At 43.9% G+C, this 24,636-nt stretch overlaps 1 protein-coding gene across 1 annotated transcript in view; it reads left to right on the plus strand.

The window, feature by feature from the left end:
- Positions 1–24,636, plus strand: part of LOC306928377 (kin of IRRE-like protein 3) — a 244,949-nt gene that overhangs the window by 101,601 nt on the left and 118,712 nt on the right. The window contains exon 3 of the mRNA XM_079508433.1: positions 23,591–23,740. Within this exon, the coding sequence (XP_079364559.1) occupies positions 23,591–23,740 (150 nt within the window). The remainder of the gene's footprint in view (positions 1–23,590; positions 23,741–24,636) is intronic.

Genomic DNA, 24,636 nt, shown 5'->3' on the forward strand with positions numbered 1-24,636 from the left:
ACAATGCAGATATGGATCATAAAATGTTAACTATAGTAAAGAGGAATTACGGAAAACAAAGAATGCAGTGTGTGCCCAATACATTTTATATTACTTTCTCATCTGTATACTGATATATAAATATATATATAAAAAAGCACTAGGTATATCCAGAGCGATTGAGATAGAAAGAGTTACATCAATGAGGTGTCAGAAACACTACAGGTCATTCTTTGACACCTATTATTGGGTGTGATTCAATGTTTGGGACTATACAGTAGTGTTTGAAACGACTGGTTGCCCAATGGCAAGCAGATTCTTGTTCCTGCCATTACCTCCGACTGAATATTATGTTTTTTTATTGTTATTATTGTTGTTTTTCTGCCACTAACAGTGGTTCACATACATACACCTTATCAATAGAATTCAGTAAAAAAAAAACGGATACTGCAGAATTCCCCTTTAAGTAATAAATGAGAGTACTTTTACCACCACCACTGATGAGTCACAAGACTTTTGGTGATCGTCTCACTGCTGCCAGCTGCCAGGGGTTCCACTGAAACGTTTAAAGGTTTAAAGGTTTCCGCTCTGAGCGGAAAACGGCCTAGACGCTCAAGTCTGGCAACAGCTATAAGGAGCCCCAGCACCTTGGATAATAACACAGGGGGTGGCAAAGCCTAGACTATATACAGGTTGTTCTGATTGAGCGACTGATTGTCATTGACGGCGGAGTGCTCAGTGCTGTGCTGGAACCGACTCCACCGGCGTATTTATTCATTTATGTCATTTTCTTATTTTATTTCATGTCGTCTTTGATGTTTTGTTTCTCCGTGGCTGTACAGTATGTAAGACAACCTAATCCTCCCCCTGTCCCCGCGGGATGGATAAAGTATCAGCCTAACCTGTGTGAGGCTCCGTGGCGGCGTCACACAGAAGAGTAATGCAGTGAAAGCTCAGCGGAGACCAATGAAAATCGGAGCGTTGTCCGGTTCTGCCCGAGAAACAAGCAACCGGGGTCGAATGGGGTTGTGTGTACGATTTCATATTAATCTGAGGGTCCTTCACATCAAAATTACACATTTGAGAACCACTGGTTTAAACAACATTTAAAGGAAACGCCCCAAATAAGCAACTACACTTTAGAAACAAGCCAGGAAAAAATGCAACCGCAACCCGCAACTACCATCCTTTTAGCTTTAATGCCTGACTACACCTCATGTCGTTTACATTTCTGGCTAATAAAGTATTAAATCAATCAAAAACAATCAAACAAACGAACAAACAAACAAAACTGGTTTAAACAACATTCAGGAAACAAGCAAATGAGCAACTACACTTTAGAAACAAGCCCCAAAAACCGTGACCTCAATCCTTTTAGCCTTAATGTCTGACTGTACCTCGTGCCGTTTACATTTCAGTCTAATAAAGTATTCAATCAATCAAAAAAAAAAAGTATATTTATTTTCAAGTGACTTCACAGAAAAAAGTGTCTGACAATAAGCGAACGTGGCAACACTGATGGAAGTGGAGGCAGAGGTGTTTGTTATGGGTAGCAGCAGGTTCTCCTCCCGGCTCCTGGCACCTCCTCCTCCTCACCTGTGCTGGTTGTTGCGGTATACGGCCTCCTCCAGCACCATCGGGGGATTGCTTAATGAAGCAGGGGCAGGCTCGCTGACATGCACGGTTAGTGGGAAACTGACGAGTGTGGTTATGACATGCCCTGTCTTACCTACTAGGCTTGTAGGAGAGAAGGACACGTGCATGGGCTTATACTTTTGTGTGTGTGTGTGTGTGTGTGTGTGTGTGTGTGTGTGTGTGTGTGTGTGTGTGTGTGTGTGTGTGTGAGAGAAGTGAAGGCTAGGAGGATTGGGGGGGGGGGGGTGTTGGTGGGCGGTAAGGGTATGTGTTTGTTTCCAGAAGGTAGAGTGGAGCGTTTACGAGTCTTGACATTTCTCTCGGAGAAACCTTGGTCATAACGGGCTGGGTGTTGTCAGCCAGGGCCACCTCGTCTCCAGAGAGACCACGACGTGTTACTTTTGACGCCTGCCTCGCTGACCCCCGTTGACACTGAAACAGCTCAGAGCAAACTCTCTGAGTGCTCTGTCTTAATATTAAGCATTGGTTTTTTTAACAATTCATATTTAAGCCTTTTTTTTTAGCAGTTTAACAATATTGCTGTGAGCCACTCTGTGGTATCACGACGGTTTAAGTGCTCACCGTGTTGTTTGTTGGCTTGGATTCAAACCTCTGCTCCACGGTCTTGCACTTTCTAAGTTGTGCCGGAAAAAATAGCATCTGCTAAAGAGAGTCCTTAATTGTTGTTGAAATTGCGGGCTAGTTACACATAAAACTTTATAATATGAATAAGTTTGTTCTGTGTCAGCACTGCACTTGACATTGCCCTTTGGGCACCAACAGAGATGAGCTGTGGGTTGTTATTTGAATCGTTTTTTTTTCTTTCTTCTCCATACTGTGGGTCTTCTGGTGACTCATTTGCTTTTAATGGTCTCGTTGCCTAAAGAAACCCACTCTGAAATAATGACCCTAAGAAGAGGTCCTGGATATGTGATGATATTATACATTATGATTCATGCAGACTTTCATCTTAACACTTTCTCCAGTGCAGTATGGAATGAAGTTTCAATTTCATAGGTGATAGTTTCCTTGGAAAATGATCACAGTGAAAGTTCCCATCCATATGAGGCGACGTGTTTTATAATAATTAAAGTTTTCCTCCCAAACTGTGCTCCAATACAAATGTTGTTCAGCTCGCTATATGTTTATGCCCTAAAACAGTAGGACTGACATATACTGTATGTTGTTACATTCTCACTGTTTTCTGTCAGAGCCGACACAGAGCTGTGTGTACTGTGTACTGTACAGTCAAATCCTCGGTGTTCCATTATCCACGTATCACTCTGACTGATGTGCACACAATGGAACCACATTCACATTTAGCTTTCGCCTCTCAGAATGGAATTAACCCTGAGGATTTGCACAGTGCAACGTTCTGTTTCTCTCTGGCCATTCTAAGCAACACCTCTGACCTCTCTGACTCACACATCAGTGGGTCGTTACTCTGTACCAATCTCGCGATGACCCCATGAACTCACCGCCTTCGGGGGGGTCACTGTACTGTACCTTTTCCTCCCCCTCTCAACCCTAACCCTGAACCCTCTCTCTCTCGCACCCGCAACCCCCCCCCCCCCCCCCCCCTCCATGCTCTCGCTTTGGAAACGGTGTGGAGAGATGACAAGAGATGGCGGCGGTACATTAGCACTGATAAGGTCATCCTGTCCGCAGCAGAGTGTCTGCCATAATCTTCACTGACTTGACCTTTCCAACATAGATTAACTCCATTAGCCATGCAGAGAGAGCCCGGCCCACAGATGAGCAAACCGTCAGCACTGCCGCACTTGCAACAATTGAATATATACTGTGTGTGTGTGTGTGTGTGTGTGTGTGTGTGTGTGTGTGTGTGTGTGTGTGTGTGTGTGTGTGTGTGTGTGTGTGTGTGTGTGTGTGTGTGTGTGTGTGTGTGTGTGTGTGTGTGTGTGTGTGTGTGTGAGACTGAGAGAAACGCTATTGTTACAGCTGCTGAATTAGTTTAATTTTCACTAGAAACAGACTGTATCATAATATGAGTGACTGACTGTCATAAACGATACAGAGACACCTCCCTGACAATAACGCAGAGACAGTTTGTTTATTTTTGGACCACAATGCTTATATGAAATGATTTTAAGATGACCCCATGTTATTCTCCATTCCGTGAACCAGGCAGAACCAGGGGATGAGCGAGTGACGTCAGGACTTCGGCGCTCTATGTCCAAAACAATTACTTCTTTCTTCGGCCACAATGAATCACTTTCAATAGCAGATCTAAAAGCTCACGAGGCGTCGCAGGGCGATGCCTCGTGAGCTTGTGCAGTCGGTAGCACTGTCGCCTCACAGCTAGAAGGTCCTGGGTTCTCTGCTCCATGTCATCAGTACCCATATCCTGAGTGGGGTTGGCAAAAGGGCCTTTCTGTGTGGAGTTTGCATGTTCTCCCCGTGTCCTCTAGGGTAGGTACCCTCACAAAATACATGCAGTAATACTGGTCTCTATACTGCCTCCCCCTTGTCAGCCAGGGCACCTGATGGAGGGGAAAGGAACTGGTTTGAATAACGTGTTCATTCCACGCACACAGGGAAAGTCCCCCCTGTCAGGTGAAAAGAAACGGCTTGGACTCCTCGTGCATAGACGGAAGCATGAGGTCAGTCCGTTGCTCTCACCCAGGTTGGCAGAGGGAGTGTAGCGCCCAGGATTACATTAATGACTGAAAAACATGGGTTGCAAAATCGTGGAAGAAAAAAGAAAGAAAAAGAAAAACATTACATCTTGAAACATAAGATACACACAAGGTTTCAGCCTGACAGCAACGATATGTATATAAAACCAGAGTGAAAAGTCCTTGAGCGTTGAGGCTCGCTCTCTCTCTCTCTCTCTCTCTCTCTCTCTCTCTCTCTCTCTCTCTCTCTCTCTGTCTCTCGGTCTCTGTCTCTGGCAGGCAGAAATAACGCAGTCACACAGGCCCGGCCGCGTCACCCCGAGGTGCGCCCGGGTGTGATTCACGTGTCACTATGACTGTGTGTGATTCCCGCTGCATTGTGCGGCGGTCGGAGTCCGGACTTTAAATGGACCTGATTCCCTTTCTGCATGCATGCACCTGTGACTCACGGAGCCAATGAACTGCTCGCCCCGGGATGAGACGAGGAGGTCGGGAGACATGTTTTTATTTTCATGTTATTTTCTTTCTTCGCATCTTCTTCCTTGCCTCGATTGTTCAGCTTCAAAGGTGTGTGTGTGTGTGTGTGCAGTCTTGTCTCAGTATATCCGTATCCCCTTAGTTTGACAAACCAATCTCGGCGGTAGCTGTAGCCTATTACAGGTTTATTTTCATGATTCCTTTGTTCTCATGGCTGTCCAGAATGAGGTTCAGAATGTACGTGATGGCGTTGCTGTGCAGAATGTGACCATACAGACGTATGTCACTGAATATAATGGGAAATAGATAACTGTTATGGTGCTGTAACCATTGGTGTTTGTTGCTACAGTTGAGCCGTTGCTTGTTACAGACTATTTTAATTCCTGTTGTTCCAATTAATTTCCATTTGACTGAATGACGCACATCTCCAACAAGCGCGGTTTTCGTGTGTGTGTGTGTGTGTGTGTGTGTGCGTGTGCGCGCGTGCGCGCGTGCGTCTGTGTGTGTGTGCGTCTGTGTGCGTGTGTGTGACTCTGTGTGTGTCCTTGCTCCTGTGGTCTAACACTAATTGGGTGTATGCGTGGGATGCCCATTGCCCTGTGTGTGTGCACGTGTGCGTGCGCACGCTGAACAGCAGCAGTGTTAATGAGATGGGACTCTCTGCTTTACTGGTGTCTCAGCGTAACATTAGTGGCATAATGCTGATTACCACCTGTCAGGTTTACGCGTGACAGCTGGGCGGCCTCCGCAGACCAGGGCCAGATGTGAACCCACATGCTCCTACTCCCTCACCTCCGCCTCGGGTCTTTAGCTCGTCCCTCTCAGGGGCCGAGAGAGAGCGGACGTGACTCCCACCACAGTGGGACCAGCAGACGTCGTGTTTTACCATCTTGCACACCATAGTTGCTGCGTGTGCGCATGTGTGTGCGTGTGTGTGGCTGTTGCTGTGCCTACTGTCTTGCACTATACTTTTGCTTTTAAAATGTTTGTCCCACGATTTCTTTTAACACTTTTCTTTCACCCAGTGTCAATTGTCTAGTGTAATCTTCCGCGCTACACTCTCTCTGCCAACCTGGGGAGAGCAACGGACTGACCTCATGCTTTCTTTCAATGAGGAGTCCAAGCCGCTTCTTATAACCTGACAGGGGGGAGTTTCCCTGGCTGGACGTAGTGCGTGAAAGGAACACGTTATTCCAACCAGTTCCTTTAACCTCCATCAGGCACTCCAGCAGGCCAGGGGGAGGCAGTATAGAGACCACGATTACTGCATGTTTTTGTGTGAGGGTACCTACCCTAGGCCTAGGGGACATGGCAAGAACATGCAAACTACACTATACTTGCAAACTTGCACTATAGAGGAACCCATGTCCCTACAAGTATAGAGGGTATGCACATGCATCAAGTAAATGGCAAAGTGAGTTTAACGTTGTTGAACATTGTTTAATACAATCAGATAAGACTTTAATGTTTGGATGTACGGGCTGTCAAGGCCAGAAAGTATTTTTTTGCCACTCAGTAGGCGTTCCTGCATAACTTCTGGGTATAATGATGATGTCACGCGCATACCCTATAGTATAATTTGAGCAGAAAATGTTGTGATGACCATTTTCCTGGTCCTCACGAGAAATGGTTTAACATCGCGTCACCAGACGTGAAAAATAAACCCAACAACAACACGTGGTTCTAGTTGAAGGGTTCCGGTTGTTTGGGTTCCCCCAATCAATCCTCATTGAAATTCTGAATCCAGTGTAATACTAGTTTAGTCTCGCCAGTCGCAATAGAAGATGGATATACCAAATTAACTATTCCTATAAGCTAAACTACATCGCATCAAGGGTTTTATTGGGTAGGCCCTAAAATGAGGATGCAGCGAATTATTGATACAAACCAGTGACTACAACATGACGTAAGGTATTTCCGCTCCCAACTGGATCAGAAACCTGAAAATGGTACTGTATGCTTCCCAGGCTATGGTGAAAAAGGTTTAGGGAAATATAGGCTTACATTTAGGAAAAGGTTCAGGTTGCGGTATAAGGTTAGGATTAGACATAAAAGAGCTGGGTTATGTCTGATTTATCCATAGTTGTGCGCTTGCCTTGTGTCATACACACACAGACCTTATCCGATGTAGGAGCTTGTAGTAGCACTGCAATACAGTATTTGGAGCTATTTCCTATAAGCTATTTAGTTCCCAAGCCTGAGCAATGTTTGATGCCGTCCTAAAATGCTCATTTCCTGTGTGTGTGTGTGTGTGTGTGTGCGTGCGCGCGTGCGTGTGTACAGCCACATTTTAACATTTTAGAGCTACTGCAGAGGGCAAGGGTTCACCGAGAGCCTATAGACAATCATGCATACTTTTGTATGATGGCCGTTGGCGGTGCCATGGGCACTATCTCCCTCAGGTGTGGTGACGAGGGAGAACACAGGTGCATGCAGGAGACACGGAGGGTGGGGGAGATAAAGAGAGGCTGAGGGATAGCAGAGGTGCATGGGAAAAATATAGTACTCAACTCACTGTTTATACTTAAATATAAGTATCAATTATGCACGTCTGTTACAAGTAAAAGTCCCCAATTCAAAACGCATTGCGACACATTGTGAGCTTGCACATTGGCTATTTTCAAATGGTCAAAATGTATGTAGGGATGAAGTGGTTTGTAATAATAATCAAAATCTACAAAGTAACTCAATTTAGTACAAATAATTGTAAAAGTACAATATTTGCCTCTGAGATGTCGTGGAGTAGACGTAAAAGTACTGAAAATTGGAAATACTCCAGTAGAGTAAAAGTACCCCACAATTGTACTAAAGTACAGTACTTGAGTAAATGTACTGTGACAGAGCTGGGGGAATAGAGAGGTAGGGGGAATTTCACCTGCAGCCTTCACCACTCCTCCTCCTCCTCCTCCTCCTTTTCAGAAAGCACCAGGGCTCCCAGGTTGACAGCTGAGGTCAGACAAAAGCCCAGGTGGAAAAAAAGAGGGAGAAGCAAAAAAGAGAAAACACGCCCTGCAGCGCTTTCACCATGTGCTGCCCGTCAAAAAAAAGGCACCACGAAATAAACACAAACACAAACGAAACGCTGGAAGAGACGGGAGAGAATTTGAGGCCGGAAGAAAAATGAAATAAATAAGTGCAATGATAATGATGAAAATAAAAACAGCACGGGATGGATGGAGACTAGCAGCTTGACAGATGTCAGTGTGATGGTTGGTTCCGAAATGCTTGTGCGTTGTTGCTTCATGCAGCGGTGGGGGCGTGGGGCCCCGCAATGGACGGAGGACGTTAACACATTGACTGTCAAGAATGGCCAGTGGTGGAAAAAGTATTAATATTTTACTTGAACCATTTGACCGCCAGGATTAATTAATCTATCTGTCGCGCATTGCCAAGGTTTTATCGTGCGCAACCCTTATTTGGCTTTTGAAGAGTCAAATATCCGTAACCGGACAAAATGTGTCTTGACCGGTTGTTGTTCTCTCGGTCGGTGGTGAGAAAACCCGACCGCGAGAATCACAGCGCCTGCTGTCGGCTGTTGAAAAACCTTGTTTTCACCAGAAACGACACTCACAACGCGTCGCAGCGCGTACTGGATATCTTGTCCACTAGTCCCTTCCTAACATTTTAGTCTAGTTTTTATTTGTTGACGAAATTGTCTATTTCTATTTTATATTTAGTCATAGTTTTAGTCATCTTAGCTTAGTTTATATTTCGTTTTTATTCGACAAAAATAACACTGCACTCAACACATTGATTGATTGAATTGATTGAAAATGCTATTAACAGATTGCAGAATCGGTACAGTTCAAGGAAGGTACAGGTCAATACGGATAAAACCAGAACAAGCACTAAGACTTGTTTACATCCGGTTCACGTCTCGCTTCCCGCGGGCCTTCTCTTCACTGGAAAAACACTGGCAGTGGCGGAATAATGAATGAATAACTAACTGTCAGTTAATGTGTTAAGTGGAGCGTCTTAGAGCTGGATGCATGGCTGGGAGACTGAAAGGCGGTGTCTGAAATAATTCACTTATTACAGTGATGGAAGAATATACTCAATTTGTTTTACTTAAGTAAAAGTAACAATGTAAAAATAGTAAAATACCCAAGTCAACAAGTAAAAGTTTGTGATCGGTACCGTAGTACCCTACTTTACAGTCCACTATAAAGCATAATCTCTCTACAGGTCGTCCTCAAACAAACCCTCCATCGTTGCCTCCAGTCATCGCCGTTCTCCATACATCTGGCCACCTCGTCGGTACTTTGTGGGATGGTTTCCACAGCACCAATTTGCTGGCTGGCAGTTCTTGGCGTCTTTGGCAGTGTCCTTGCTATAGTCTCATTCTCCTGGCTGCTATTTTCTCGCTCGCCCTTGTAATTCTCTCATACAGATTCTTGTTGGTAACATGTCCACTCTTGTTGGTGTTAAGTATACGGCACAAAACATTCTGGTGTAGCAGCCGTCTAGAGACTTTCTGCAGTGGTGGTTTAATTCAGGGCCCAGCATTCACAGCCATATTGGGGAACAGACTCTATAGAAGCTGCATAGAAGCTGAGTTTGATTTGTCCGGGAGGTTAGAGTTCCATACACTGACAGTAGCCATGCCGTTCAGCCGTTCATGTGCCTTCCTCACTTTCAGAACTTGCTCAGCATGAGCCCAGTTATTTGAAGTCCTTGACTTCCTTCAGAGCAGTACCATCTGTTGTTGTTATATAGGTGGATATTCGGTTTTCTTGACATTTAGCTGAAGGCCAACTTTGGCACACTCTATAAGGCACTCCTGTGCTTGTTCCACGTGGTCAGTGATATCGGACACCACTACAAAATTGCAAACTCTATTCACTATAGAATATTTCGTATATTTTGAATATTTTCATAATATTTCGTAAACGGACAGAGAACTGAATGCGCCCTATACTTCTAACGTTGGTGCTTCATTGTGTTGTCAGCCCTATGTACTTATAACTAAAATCTACAACAGGCTTCATACTCACCGCACGATGGTGTCGCTTGCCGACAAGAATGATATTAAACTTTTAATCACTTCTTCTCGGCAAGCAATGCCACATACTGTGCAGCATAATTTACACATACTTTACCAAAGCAATTTGTCTTTCGTTCGTGTGTGTGTGTGTGTGTGCGTGCGTGCGTGCGTGCGTGCGTGCGTGCGTGCGTGCGTGCGTGCGTGCGTGCGTGCGTGCGTGCGTGCGTGCGTGCGTGCGCGCGCCTGTGTGTGCATTCTTTTCATGGTCGGTGGAACAAGTAAATGGAGTTAGTGCCACACCAGTTCTATGGAGTGCAGAAAGCTGGTGCCTTGAATTTGAATTTGCCTGAGGACTTCATATTGGAACGGAATAATGCATTGCGGTTCTTCCAAATTACCTCAATCACAAAGCCATCAGCCATGGAGAGAGAGAGAGAAAAAAAAGAAGAAAATACATACATAATAAAAAAATGAAAAACCTCACGCCATACATTCATAATAATATAGAATGCTTTCCTTTTCTGCAAAAAGAAAACAAAAAGGTTGTAAAAGGAAACATGTGGTGATTACACCAAAATGCTCATTTAGTCTCAGAGAACATGGCTCAGGAGATGTTGACATCTTAGCTCAGAAGATAGATGGAGGTTGTGCTATCACGGTCCACCCAATAGCTGTCTCGGATGAAGTTGTCCGTCCAAATCTGATCGCACGTTTCCATTTGCGTGAGGTACACAAGCCCAGTGGTATACGACCTCGTTGACATTGTCACGCGTCTTTTAGAAATACTCTGTTACAAGTAAAAGTCCGGAATTCAGAGTACAAAAGTATTGACATCAAAGTGTACTTAAAGTACCAAAAGTAAAAGTTATGCAGAATGTCTCATTTCAAGTTTTCATTACGTATAAAAATCGCAACGCATTGTGAGCTTGTGGATGTGCTATTTTCAAATGGCTCAAATGGCTGATGTGTATAGGGCTGAAATGTCATAATAATGAAGATCTACAAGTAACTAGTAACTAATGTTTTCAAATCATTGTAGTGGAGTAAAAGTACTAGCCTCTGAGATGTAGTGGATTAGAAGTAAAAGTAGTGGAAGTGTAAAGTACAAATACTTCAAAGTTGTACAGTATAAGTAAATATACTTTAGTTACTTTCCACCACTGCGTGTAGTGAACCACCCACAGACAGACCGAGTGGCGACTCATCTTGTATAGAGCAGTAAATGTGGTGCTTGTCCCACTACATGTGGAACTTACCTCTGATAAGAGAGACATAAGCTATTGCTCCTGTTTCCTCCCACAAATAGCTGTCCTTCACTGCCTTGTTTTGACACACACCATATTTCAGTACGAATGGCACAACACTATGTCTGCAAACAGGCCCATATATGTCACTGTCGGGTGGGAAACTTGTATGTCCAAAAATGTTATGAAGAGAAGAAAAAATAATGTTCCAATGGATCTCTAGTGTTGTTATCATTGAGTCACAAGCTCTTAATACTTGCCATTGGTTCAATATTTACCAAACCTACACATAGTGACAGCTAGGTTGTGCGCTAGTAGATCGTCTATTTTGTGCCGCTTCTGTGCGACTCCGTAGTGTGATGAAGTAGAGAGCATTCATTTACCAAACAAAGCACATGGAGATCCAAGGTTTCCACCCGACAGCGACGATATATATATGACCCTTCTCCTCACTCTGAGAAGAAGAGTGGTGTTTGTGTTTCGACAGGCTTTGAATGTTCCACATGTTTATTTTGGAAGGTGTGAGTAATTATTTGCAGTGTCTGTCATGGTAAGATTGAGGAGTATGCTATTGGCTGGTCACCACTCATGCGGAGGTAAAGCACAACAACTGCCACACACTGGGTGACAATAGCAAGTTGATATATGGGCGCAGTGTGCTGCGCGTGACCTTTATATCATCACTGTAGCGTGGAAACCTTGTATGTCCAAAAGTGTTACTTTTCAGGAAATGGAAAACTAACCTGTGTTCCATGTGTGTCACGTGTAGTTACTATTTAGTCACAATAAGCTGGTGTTCTGTTGATCATTTTCATTGGTAAAATAAATGGTACAGTACATGGTGCATTTACATAGCGCTTTTATCCAAAGCGTTTTACATAGGTTGTGCATTACATTCACCCATTCGCACCCACATTCATACACCGATGGCAGAGGAAACCATGCAAGGCACCAACCTGCACACGGGAGCAGCGTCTTGCTCAAGGACACTTCAACACTAACTCTGGGGGAGCCCGGGATCAACTGGGAACCTCGCAGTTCGCCATCCGTCCGCTCTACCGGCCACTCTACCCCTAGCCTGGGGTCCACCTATGCTTTCTATGACATAGGCAGCCGGGAGAAACTAGACCCAGCTGCGCGACATGAGACAAATTAATTAGAGCGACAGAGAGAGAGAGGAGTGTGTGTGTATACGTGTGTGCGTCAATTTAACAAAGGTACAGACGATCAGTAATCGGCAGAGAGTGAGCGACGTTTGCGTTACTCTATGCCGAATTGAAGTGGACTCGATCCCAGACTTGTTTTCTTCTCCCTGGAAATAAAAACGTCTGCGCCCCATTGGTTCAATAGTTATAAAAGCCACGGACAAAATACTTTTACTTTTACTTTCACAAATGTTCAAAATAGCAAAAAAATAGTAGATCCACACGCTCGCAATGCGTGGCATTGCTACGGCATTATGACCCCCCTCCCCAGCCAAACAACAAACAACATAAAATGTTGAAAAATGTAGATGGGAGGTTTTGTGCCCTCACCTCTCCTGTGCTGCTTGAGAGCGCCAGGTCTGATAACATCCTTCTCAGGTCATCAGCAGACATTTGCCATATCAATCAGAGAGGCAGACATGACAGGGTTGTGCTTGTGACTTCATCATGCGTCACACAGGCAGGCCAGGTGCTTCTGGATGGATGTGTGTGTACAAGGCTGCAGTGCATGCTCCTTCACATTCCTTCCATACAAGTTAGTCATATATTACAGCCACTGATTCCCAGTGGAAAGTCCGGAATTCAACATTTACTTGAGTAAAAGCATAAAAGTATTGCTATCAAAATGTACTTAAAGTACCAAAAGTAAAAGTATTCATTGTGCAGAATGTCTCATTTCAAGTTTTCAAATGTATACACATAGTTATTTTGAAAATAGCAGATCTACAAGCTCACAATGTGTCGCATCGGCTATTTTCAAATGGCTGAAATGTATATAGGGCTGAAGTGGTGTGTATACAAGCGCTTCCCTAATAAACACAAAGACATGCATTGAAATATGCACACACACGCACACGCACGCACACACACACACACACACACACACACACACACACACACACACACACACACACACACACACACACACACACAATTCTTGCCATACATTAGCCATACCAATAAAAGCTTTTTAATTTCTCCTCAAGAGTGCCTTGGTCGTTCGCTTTTCTCGCCTGATAGGAGGATGATTGGAAATAGTCAGTAACTTGTATGCCTTTTCTTTTTAAAATACTTGCATGGAGTAGCATAGACCCCGACCAACATTTCTGTTCTTTTCTGAAGTTGTAAATAAAATATCAAAGGAGGCAGCAGATATGGCTCTCTGAGAGTTACAAGACACTCTGCTTCATACCCAATACCATGGACGTACATGTTATGACGGGCCATCCAACCTTTAAAAATAATGATGAAATGACACGACCAATTGATTCTCTAGGATGGAAACAGAATTGCCCTTTGTAACTCTCAAGTATGTTCTCTTAAACAAATTAAGCAATTTCAAAGTAAGTGGTAGACCATAATTGATGCAAGAATGTGGTTCCGTTGAGTCAACAAGGGGGATCATAACAGATGGGTTTCCCATGTATCTCATGGGCCAGATTAGGTTTTTTTCCTCCAAGGATTCTCCTTTGGCAATCTCAACCAGCACACATCCCCACATACAATATAACAATTACTTCTGCTCGCCGACAGTAAAACTTCTGTGTTGTGAAGGAATAATGGAAAAGGACTTGAAGCATTCAACAGCTCTCCCTCTGTCCCCCTCTCCACCCCCCCTCTCTCTCTCTGTCTCTGTCTCTCTCTCTCTGTCTCTGTCTCTCCCCCTCTCTGTCTCTGCCCCCCCCCCCCCTCTCTCTCTCTCTCTGTCTCTGTCTCTGTCTCTCTGTCTCTGTCTCTCCCCCTCCCCCCCCCCCCCTGCCCCCCCCCTCTCTCTCTCTTTCTCCACACTGTGTGAGCACAGTATAAACCTCAGACTTCACAGCAATAAAGACTGCGCATGCAGGGAAGCTGCAATGCTGCAGCACAGGACGGGCCACGCACACAGCAGTATGGCTCGGTGCAAAGGAGGCCACATTAAAATTCTCCCATTGCAAAAGTACACAGCGCCGTGTGCTTTCATCTGGAGAAGTTGGAATGTGGAATTTGTTTCTTGATCGGCACTACTGTATATGGCTGCCTCCCTCCCGCCCTTCTGCACCCCCCCCCCCCCCACCCCCACCACCACCCCTGTGCATGTAGCCTACATGTGCACGCGCGTTTGTCCGTGTGCGCCACGTACGCACGCACACACGCACGCACACACACACACACCCACGCACGCACACATGCTCCTCGCTTGTTCTCTGCCTCGGGCTGTGCTTGCGTGGCTTTTGTTCACATAGAAGATGGATCAATCCATGAATCAAAGATCCTCAAGATCCATTTTTCCATTCTTCACGCTCAACCCTTGTCAACGCCAGGCAAGACACATTTATTTTCCAACACGGGGAGCTGAGAAACTCAAGAGAGCTGAAAGGAAGGACAATTTTCCACATTGTGTCTCTTCTTCTATTTTCTATTTTTTTTTTTTTTACAAAGCCCACACTGTTATCTATCAAGGCCTGGCGCCTCGCGACATACAGTTGTGAACAATTTCATTTTTCACAGGGAACCCACCCAAGGGAGTCGGCGCACAATATTTTGTGTTTGTTTCACTGTGAAAAAAATATTTATTTTATCACTTGTTACAGAAGATTAGAAGGACTGGGCTGGTTATTCTATATCAACATGTTTCCGTTTAGCATTCAGGAGAGCATCATCGAGGGCTAAATCTTCAGTAAACATTCCACAGCACTGGATTGCTTGGGGACTATTACGATTCACTGTAATAATTATATTATCTACGCTAGATTAATTCGAAGCCAATTTGTTTCGTTTCCTTCTCGGAGGTAGACTTTGATCCTCATCTCGCAATAACAATACAAGGGAAACCAGAATGACAATGACCTGTAATCTCTTTTGTCACAGCTGTTGACAGTTCTCAATTGACTGCTAGATGTTGAACAGAACACTGTAATATTGCATTGGTCCCTATAATCCCATGAACCTTAACATCCTGAAAACACAAATCAGCGAGAACACGTTAGCATGCATGTAGTTTCGCTATTTTCGGGGACAAGATTTGGTGTGTTGACAGGACAAAGGAGGTGACCCATGAGGTACTCTAGGTCGTCCTCAGACGAGCCCTCCATCGTCGCTTCCAGTCATCCCGGTTCTCCATACATCTGGCCAGTTCATTGGTACTTTGCGCTCCTGCGTCGTTCTTGAGTACATCCACGCATGTTAATGTGGGACGTCCTCGTGACCGGTGCCCGTGTGTGTGTTGGTTCCCACCACACTAATTTGTTGGCTGCCAGCTATTTTTTTTCTTTTTTCCTTTTTTTTTAAAAATATATTTTTGGGGGTTTTCTGCCTTTATTGATAGGATATACTGCAGTGGAGAGAGACAGGAAACGGGGAGAGAGAGACTGGGAATGACACATAGCAAAGGTCGTCGGGGATCGGGACTCAAACCCGCGACACACTGTCAGGCATGCGCCTGGACCGCTAGTCCAGTGGGCGCCCCGGCTAGCAGCTCTTAGTCATCATGATGAAACAATAAATTAATAAATAAGCTTGGGTATTAAAACAAAGATCCAGTCAGTTACTTGGTTAAATGGTGATTGATCAATCAGTGATATACCAATATTAAATGACTTGGGCCAGAACATATGCTAATATCAATATATATATATTTTGTTATTTTGAATTAGAATCAAAAGAACAGTTATTTCTATGAGATATGATATGATAACTGCAAGTATAAGCGCTGCATACAATGTCCTTCCTGAACTGGAGTGAAAACAGAAGCACGTACAGTGCTGAAACCTTGCTCTCCTGTGTGTTGCTTATGGCATCGGTGCATCGGAGCTCTGTGATGGAATCGCAGTCTGCTAACCATAATGAGACTAAATCGCTCTCAGCACTCTTTTGCTAAATTGCTGAAGCTGTTTAAGGAACACATTTCCATCTCCCCAGTAGCCCTCTCACAGACCACTGCAGTATAAAACTGCCAAATGTCCCCCTTGTCTAAGTCTTCTTGGCAGAATTGAGGGCTTCTTATAAGCTTAATTGCATTTCAGTAACTCCGCAAGCCAATGGGAGAATTGATTCCCCCGTCAGTGACTTGCAAATGGAGCACGCAAACATCATGCAGGGTGCAGTGTTGATCTAGAGATAAGATGTGCATCAAGCTGAGGGAAGACTTGTCCATTTGTCCTTCAATTTTTGAGTGGTGCAACCACTCCTATAGATGGCTATGTGTGTCCCTAGCTGCCTGTGTCTCTCGCTGGCTGTGTCCCTGGCTGGCTGTGTCCGAGCATGAAAATAGAGTTTGGTTGGTTTTCTTTCACCACCAAGTGTCACTGTTGCGCAGCCTAACACACACATATTAACTGTATATATGATGATTTCAGGTGTGACAGTGCAGTACAGTGACAGTACTGTACAGTACTAGCCTCGCGTTGCGATACTAATATACCACTGCGCTGGGCTGCGTGAATCCGCCTCGGGGCATATATGCAATAGGGGCGGGTTTAGTGTGGCTGCGCCAGGCTAGTACAGTACAGTAGAGGGACCCCCGCACTGTAACTCTGTCGTTTCTCAACCATTTCGGAAGCGGGGCAGCTCGCCGGAACCGGGCCGGCCCTCTGGGCGTGTTCCTGGGGGTCTGGATGTTCTGGGGACCCCCACACAGTAACTCTGTCATTTCTCGACTGTTACGGACACGGGGCGGCTCGCCGGAACCGGGCTGGCACCCTGGGTGCGTTCCTGTGGGTCTGGAACTTCCAGGGACCCCCACACGGAGTTGCACCACTCACTTCACACGGGTGTGATTTTTTTCCCGAGCATAATCCATTCCTTGCAACAATATGACTTACTCTTTATCATCTTTATAATGATTTTCTTGAGTTCACTTTTTCTTTTGTAAAATATATACATTTTTATGAATCGACATGAATTAAGGACATATATATAGGCTAATATATGCCATTGAATAAAGCAAATGATGATATAATGTTTCTTAAGCCTATACACATGGATAAACTGTTGCAGATACAGTACACATTTTGAGTAGTTGTCGTGCTTGGTGTTATTCCGTTTGGATTCAGTTTAACTTTATTCCTAAACTTAACACACAGTATATAAAGGGCCACCAAGTCGAGAGAGATTTCAGGCGGGCAGTTTGCGTTTGAGCCAAGAGTCCTTGCAATTTTTGACAACTTGGATTTAAAGGGTAGAACCCTGGCAAATAGGAAAAATAACAAGGCGAAAACATTGTCAAAGAGATATGTTTATTTGTGTTGGTTTGACTGAGACTGTCCTCTCCCACTGAGAGGCTGGGAAGGGGTAATGATGAGATGCATTTGTTCTATTCGGTTTCCCATTAGTGCTCGTCATGCTGTGCACATACTGTTGAGAACGCACAGCAGAGCACCAGGTTAGATTGTCACAATATATTGCATCCCGTGGATCTGTCCAAACTCCATTTGTTGAAAGCCATACACAGATGTAAATATCTAAATACATAGATCATTCCCTCTTAAGCCCCGGTTGCAGCATTGTTTGCTACTTCCATGCTTACTCCCAAGCTCCCCTCTTGTTTGTGTGCACGACTTCTATATTCGCAGCCTCAGAGATCCCTGGATTATTGAGAGTAATGTGAGTGCAGAATAACTTAAACCCTGCATCGTGTCAGAGTGAACGTATACAAGGATGCTAATGGCAGCAAAAGCAAATTTGCACTACAGTTTATCAGAGATCGGATTTGGAAGCAAATAGATTTATTTTTGTTTTGGCTTATAAACATAGGGCCGACGAAACACATTTCCTGTAAACAGGGCCGCGTTTATACAAATGGAAATAGCATGATTGATTAAGATTGACTAATGTTGCCGTTATTTGTCCTTGATTTCTTTTAAGAGCCCAAGACCGCTGCCACAACATGTTTATCTTTTTCCAAGTTTAGGTGCAGGGAAATCAACAGATATTTCAGTCATTTGCATGATCACCACCACCAGGGCAGCTCCTCATCACACTCACTGATTGCCGTCTGGAATGAAATTCTGGAAATTGCAGACCAGCGTAATGCGCAGATACAGGGACCACCTGCCGACTGACGACTGATGAAACTAGTAGATGAGTAACGAATAAACAATGTGGCTGTAGATGGAAAATAACAGAAGCTTCATAGCATAATGAACCGCTTTCTTCTCAGACAATTTGGGTTTGAAAATGACGTGGAATACTTTGTCATTTAGTTTCATTTCTGTTTATGTTATGTGATCCCTGGGAATAAACGACATGCTGTTATATTGATTCAGTATTAGCAGTTGTGGAAAGTAGATACTTGAGTACATCCACTTAAGTACCACTTTGAGGTATTTGTACTTTAGTTAAGTATTTCCAATTTCCAATACTTTTACTTCTACTCCTCTACATTTCTGATCCCAGTGTTCTTACTCCACTACATTATTTAAAAACTGTAGTTACTAGTTACTTTGTATTGATGTTTTATTATTATTACAAAACATACATTAAGCAGCACTTCAGCCGTGTATTAATTTCAGCCATTTGAAAATAGACGATCTACAAGCTCACAATGCGTCGCGATGTGGCTTGTAGATCAGCTATTTTCAAAAGATTTGTATACATTTGAAACATGAAATGGGACATCCTGCACAACGATTACTTTCTACTTTTGGTACTTTTAAGTACATTTTTATGGCAATACTTTTGTACTTTTACTCAAGTATATTTTGAATTCCAGACTTTTACTTGTAACAAAGTGCTTCTACATTGCAGTATTGATGCTTTCACTTAAGTAAAACAATTGAGTACTTTTTCCACCACTGAGTATTTGAGGCCTCATCATGAGTGATACTTTGTGATTCATCCATGGACGGGATAATTCAACATCTGATCTATCCCCTAAACGTACATATTTCCATTGCATGCTGTTTAATTGAGTTACAGTATACAAGAGCATGATGACATGTACTGAGTGAAAGCAACAAGAGATGAGAAAGCTGTGTAATTGCTACATTAAGCAATGCTTCTTTCTTTAGCAGTGATGGAGGAAAACACATAGTGTTTCCAACGTGGCGCCCTTATACCATGGAGAGGAATGACAAACAGCACAGGCAAAGACAAGGAAATAATCTTGTCCACCTCAGATATTACACCACATTTGTCTTCTCTCTGAGGATATTCTGATCAATTTAGGGCTCTAGCTACTGTTTATGCAAGGGCCTCCATTGCATAATGCATGGCACGTATTAAGTTGCAACACAAAAAGATGTTGTCAGGTGTTGAGCGAAGACGTATCGAGAGGGATAAGCACTGTTCAAATGCTAGTTTGACCCTTAATGGTCGCTGTCGGACGGAAACCATGCATGTCTTGACCTAAACCGTTGCTTTTGGGGCAGTGTAGAAAATAACCTGCACATGTGTTCCAATGGATCCAATGTAGTTATTACGTTATTTAGTCACAAGCTCTTGTTCATTGGTTCATTGAACTCCACATACAGTAGGCAGACAACACATAACACAGACGAACATTTACAAACATTTGCTAAATAATGAAAATGGCAGATCTATAAGCTCTCAATGTGCCTCGATGCGACACATTGTAAATTGGCTATTTCCGCTACTTTTGTGCCATACGGTGAAGTATAAAATAGAGCACTAATGAAATAGAGGACTAGGGCCTCTGGAAATGACTGGAATAGAGCCGGTACACGTATGGATGGACTCCGATAAAAGAATCACAGGAGGAGGGCTGCTTCTTTTAGTGTCTTTACTCTTGAACAGAAGTGTGGTCTATAAATACAAATAAACATTCTTTTAGAATCATCATAATAAACAATCATCAAATAATTCTTACATAAACCAAAATACAGTTTAAAAATAATAGTAAAATAAAAAATATATATGGAGATACAATTGTTCTGCCCAACAGCAATGATATGAATAAGAAACGTGCCTAAAGGATACCAGGCTTTGGAAACATTATTTTGATACTTGGTAATCTAGGTGTTGATAACCTTGAGAAGGCATTGCTTGGATGTCCTCCAGCGACTGAGACTCCTTGAATGTATATGTTCCTATCTCCATCCAGCCAGCCAAACACAGAGAAAGTCTGGCAAAGATTCAGAGTTGAACAGCGGTATAGCAACGTGTTCTGCATCAGGGCCCACTTGAACATCTTGAAAGCATTAATGACCCACGTGCATTTGAGAGCCACATGCATTTTCAGAGCACGTTGGTTTTATTGATCGATCAATCGATTGTGTTCTGGCTTGAACCAAAGGAATTAACGTAGTATGCGTTATGTGCCTGACGATGCATGCATTGTATTGCATTTGTCTATTGTTTTAGTTTTTTCTGTTTGTAATAATTTTTTCCTTGGTGTTTCCTGGTCTCAGTGGACACGTGTCCTTGGGTTTTTGTAGTACACTAAATGGTAGTACTACAACCATAAGTTTTGTCATTGTTGAACAGGAGTATATGTACTGTCAATACTTTGCCTCTAGTACTGGGGTTGAATATACTTTTGTTCACTGAGTCTATAGTGTGGCACTACTACAACACACACACAGAGGCACACATGCACGCACGCACGCGCACGCACGCACGCACGCACGCACGCACGCACGCACTCACTCACGCACGCACGCACGCACGCACGCGTGCACGTGCACGTGTACACACACACACACACACACATACACACACACATACACATACACATACACAGATACACGACTTCACAGTGAGTAGCTAAAGTGAAATAGCATCAGGTCTTGGAGGGGTAGCTTTCTCCTTGCTCGCAGAAAGAAGCGCAGAGGACATCTTTAAAGGACCATTGTGTGTGTGTACTATTATCTAGGAATATGTATTCATAAAGCGTTTGTTTTCGTAGTTATTCAATGTTCCTTCTTCTGGCTCTCGCAACGGGAAATCCTGTTGCCAGTGGCGAGTCTTTAAAATGTCTCCTCGCTCACCTTAAACCGCAACACATTAGTGGCAAAATGGATCTTTCAGCAGGTTCAGTCATGCTCTACCGCTAGTGGTTCTCTGCGTGGGGTCTGGGGACACACAGGGGTCCTCCAGGGTGTTTCAGGAGGTCCCTTGCTAAATTATTCATTTTTCAGGAACCAAATGGACTGTTGCGAGTCTGTAACTTCCTAAAAGTGTACATTGAACATTCCGTGAAAGTAGCGTAGTGAGCCTGTAGATTTTCTGGGGGGAAAAGTGATGTGGTGTAGAGGGAAACAATGAGGAGGGTAAGTTTAGACCCTAACACTGAGGATTTTAAAGTGTCCCCGAGATAAAAATAATAATAAATGGCAGTCCGTACTCTGTGGCCTAATGGGGTTTTCAAAGCTGGGCCCAGGCACCCACAGGACTCTCGCAGAAATTATTGACAGGAACCAAATGGACCCTTACAGGTCTGTAACACTGAGAGTTCTTTGAAATGAAAAAGGTTGAGAGTCTCTACTGTGTAGAGAAATGGCTCTAGCAATTTTCAACCATTTTAATTTCAATGACCCCCAGTTTGGCATGCATTAGGCTAGGCCCAATTAATGACATTTCTATCTCTGGGACCCCAATTTATATAACCACTGTTAATTTAACTACAGTATGAGGGTGTACAAATGGATTACGGGTCCATTTCGTTCCATTTGTACGCTCTCTGAGTTACAGGGTCCATTTGGTTCATAAATATCGAAATATAAAATGTAGTTAGGGACCCCCTGGAACTCTGGGACCCTACTTTGTGGACCAATGATGTAGGGGTTCTCAACCTTTTTGGCTAGGGGACCCCCAAAAATTATTTGGCCATGTCTCGCGACATGCACGTGCACTGTGGTTAAGGAAGTATTCAAATTATAGAATAGTTTAACCACTTGAACCAGCATCCCGAGAGAGAACCATTGAAAGTACTAGCTGAAAACCTCACAAGATGGCGCCACCTGCCCTTTGAACTCCATTCAAGCGGTTCCTCAAGCTATATTCTGAGGGGAACGTTCGCCCAAAATAGCCGAGCTAGATCGTCTCTTTGGCATGGATGGAGAACAGAAAACGCTCCAAATACAGTTGTAACACAGGTCCTATTTTACTAAGAATGGAGGGTTTAAGTGGTCCAGATAGTACCTATATTTCTAAGATAGATTGTAGCTCTGTGCATCCGTGTAGGTTCTCAAGGACTTTTAATCCCAATCCAGCCTGAGAGGTGTTTTCATTCCAATTCTTTCTGCTGCGGCTTAACTTTTCTCAACGCGCCGTCGGCAATGGAAAAGAAACGTTATGATAAAAGTAGGGCGAGCAACGGTTGAGAGGCACAGAGGGTGGCATGGACCCTGAGAGAGTAAGAAGGGGGTTGGGGGGGGGGGGGAGCTGCATGCGACACGATAGCATGAAGACCAGGGGAATACCGAGATACAGGAGCAGAGATGATTCAGACTAATAAACAAAATAGCATGCCAAGATTGGGGTCCTTCAGAACGAAGGCACAAGGCCCCAGGCGATCGCCTGCTCTGCCATATGGAGAGTTCGCCATTCAAGATGTCTCCTAAATGGGGTTAAGAACTGTCAACAACATGTTTCTGTGTGGCTCTTTTTTCCTGTCTCCTTTCATTTCCAGCTGTAGACCGCAAATACACTCCATTACCTCTCTTCGATACTTTTGTCATGTATACATAATGTAGATGTTCACTGTTTAAGTGAAGTGGTAAAATATTTTTAATAAAAACTGGATAAAGGAAAAGGGGGGGATTCGTTGTAAATCATGTAGTCACAAAATCAAAGAAAAATAGACAATGTAAAGTAAATTGAATTTAAAAAAAGAAATAACTGAACGCAACATGGTGGAAAATGATAGAACGGTAAATGTGGTAACACAATAAAAACACCCTGATATAGAATCGGAAATGGGGTTTTATGTGCACATGTTTGTGCGCGTGCGTGAGTGATGTACAGCTTATGACAAGATCTGTGCATGTCTTTGTGTTGAAGGAGCTTACAGGGTGATACTGCATGCAGTACGCTATTGAGCACATAGTGAGAGGGTACACAGCCTGATTTATACTGAGATATACTGTAGTACGTGTTGGTGTCATGCACCCAAAAGAGCACATCTGAGGTTCTGTGAACTCATAGATTGGCTATTTTCGGCGTGCAACACGGCACGCTATACCACTATAACTCAGGCTTATGGCGGCGATGCAGTTTCTTCCGCGTGTCTCGGCTTCTGATGGATGTGGATTCATTCATGGTGCACAACACAGCCTATATACAGTATTCAACAGACACGCTGTTCTCTGTCTCATTGAGAACCAACGTGTGAAGTTAAGTTGCTATCATAAGCAAAGCAAGGCCAGCGGCAGTACATCAGGCTCCGCTGAGGATTTAGGACCTAGCTTTTATTTTATTATTTATTTATTTATTTTAAATATTTTTTTATCCTCCATTATTTATGTAACGCATTTTTCCTCTGGTCTCTTTCAGGGAGCAGTGCTGTGTTCACCCAGCAGCCCACGGACCTGGTGGTGGTGGCTGGCCAGCCGGTCACTCTCCCCTGCTCCATCCCTGGCTACCATGGCATGGTGCTCTGGCTCCGTGATGGCATGGCACTGGGGGTTAACCGGGATCTCTCAGGTAATGGTCCTCAGTCTGTCCTATACGTTGTCTGACTGACTCTGGGAGTGCGTGGCCAGATGGCCCCCCCTCTGGGGTCTGTGTGTGTGTGTGTGTGTGTGTGTGTGTGTGTGTGTGTGTGTGTGTGTGTGTGTGTGTGTGTGTGTGTGTGTGTGTGTGTGTGTGTGTGTGTGTGTGTGTGTGTGTGTGTGTGTGTGTGTGTGTGTGTGTGTGTGTGTGTGTGTGTGTGTGTGTGTGTGTGTGTGTGCGCGCGTGCGTGCGTTATTATTATTATTGCGTGGTGCCTTATACCCCTTATGCTTAAACCTTTCGCTATTTAAAAAAATAAAATAAAATAGCCAATCTACATGAACATGTTTTGAGCTTGTAGATAGGCTATTTAAAAAAAAAGGCCTAAAATGTTTAGGCATAAGGGCTGAAGATCTTCCATACCGATCATCTCAGCCCAGTACATCTCTCTGCAACCGTTTGGTGTTGTCAAATACTACGAAACTATTCCCAAGTTCAAATACAAAACTATTCCCAATTTCAAATACAAACTATTCCCAGTCGTCATGCATGAGATTTGAGGGACGTGCAAAGTGACGAGAAACAGTGTGCGTGTTGGGGCGTGAACCAACCGGTTCAAAATAACTGAACCAACCGGTGGAAAAGGGGCCAGAGTGTGAGGGCCTTCTATGTATCGGTCTCAGCGTGAATGTTCTTTAGTACAGGGGTTCTCAATGTTTTTGGCGGGGGACCCCCGGAAATGCTTTGGCAATGTCTCGGGACCCCCGCCCCGCCCCCTCCCACCCCCCAATATAAATTGACTGCTACAATAACCTTAATAATAGAGACAATACACCATAAATAAATACTGAAACCAGATATAATCATTAGGGAAGGTGTATGCATGT

Source organism: Electrona antarctica (genome assembly GCF_951216825.1).
Source record: "Electrona antarctica genome assembly, chromosome: 8".
In the NCBI taxonomy this organism is placed as follows: domain Eukaryota; kingdom Metazoa; phylum Chordata; class Actinopteri; order Myctophiformes; family Myctophidae; genus Electrona; species Electrona antarctica.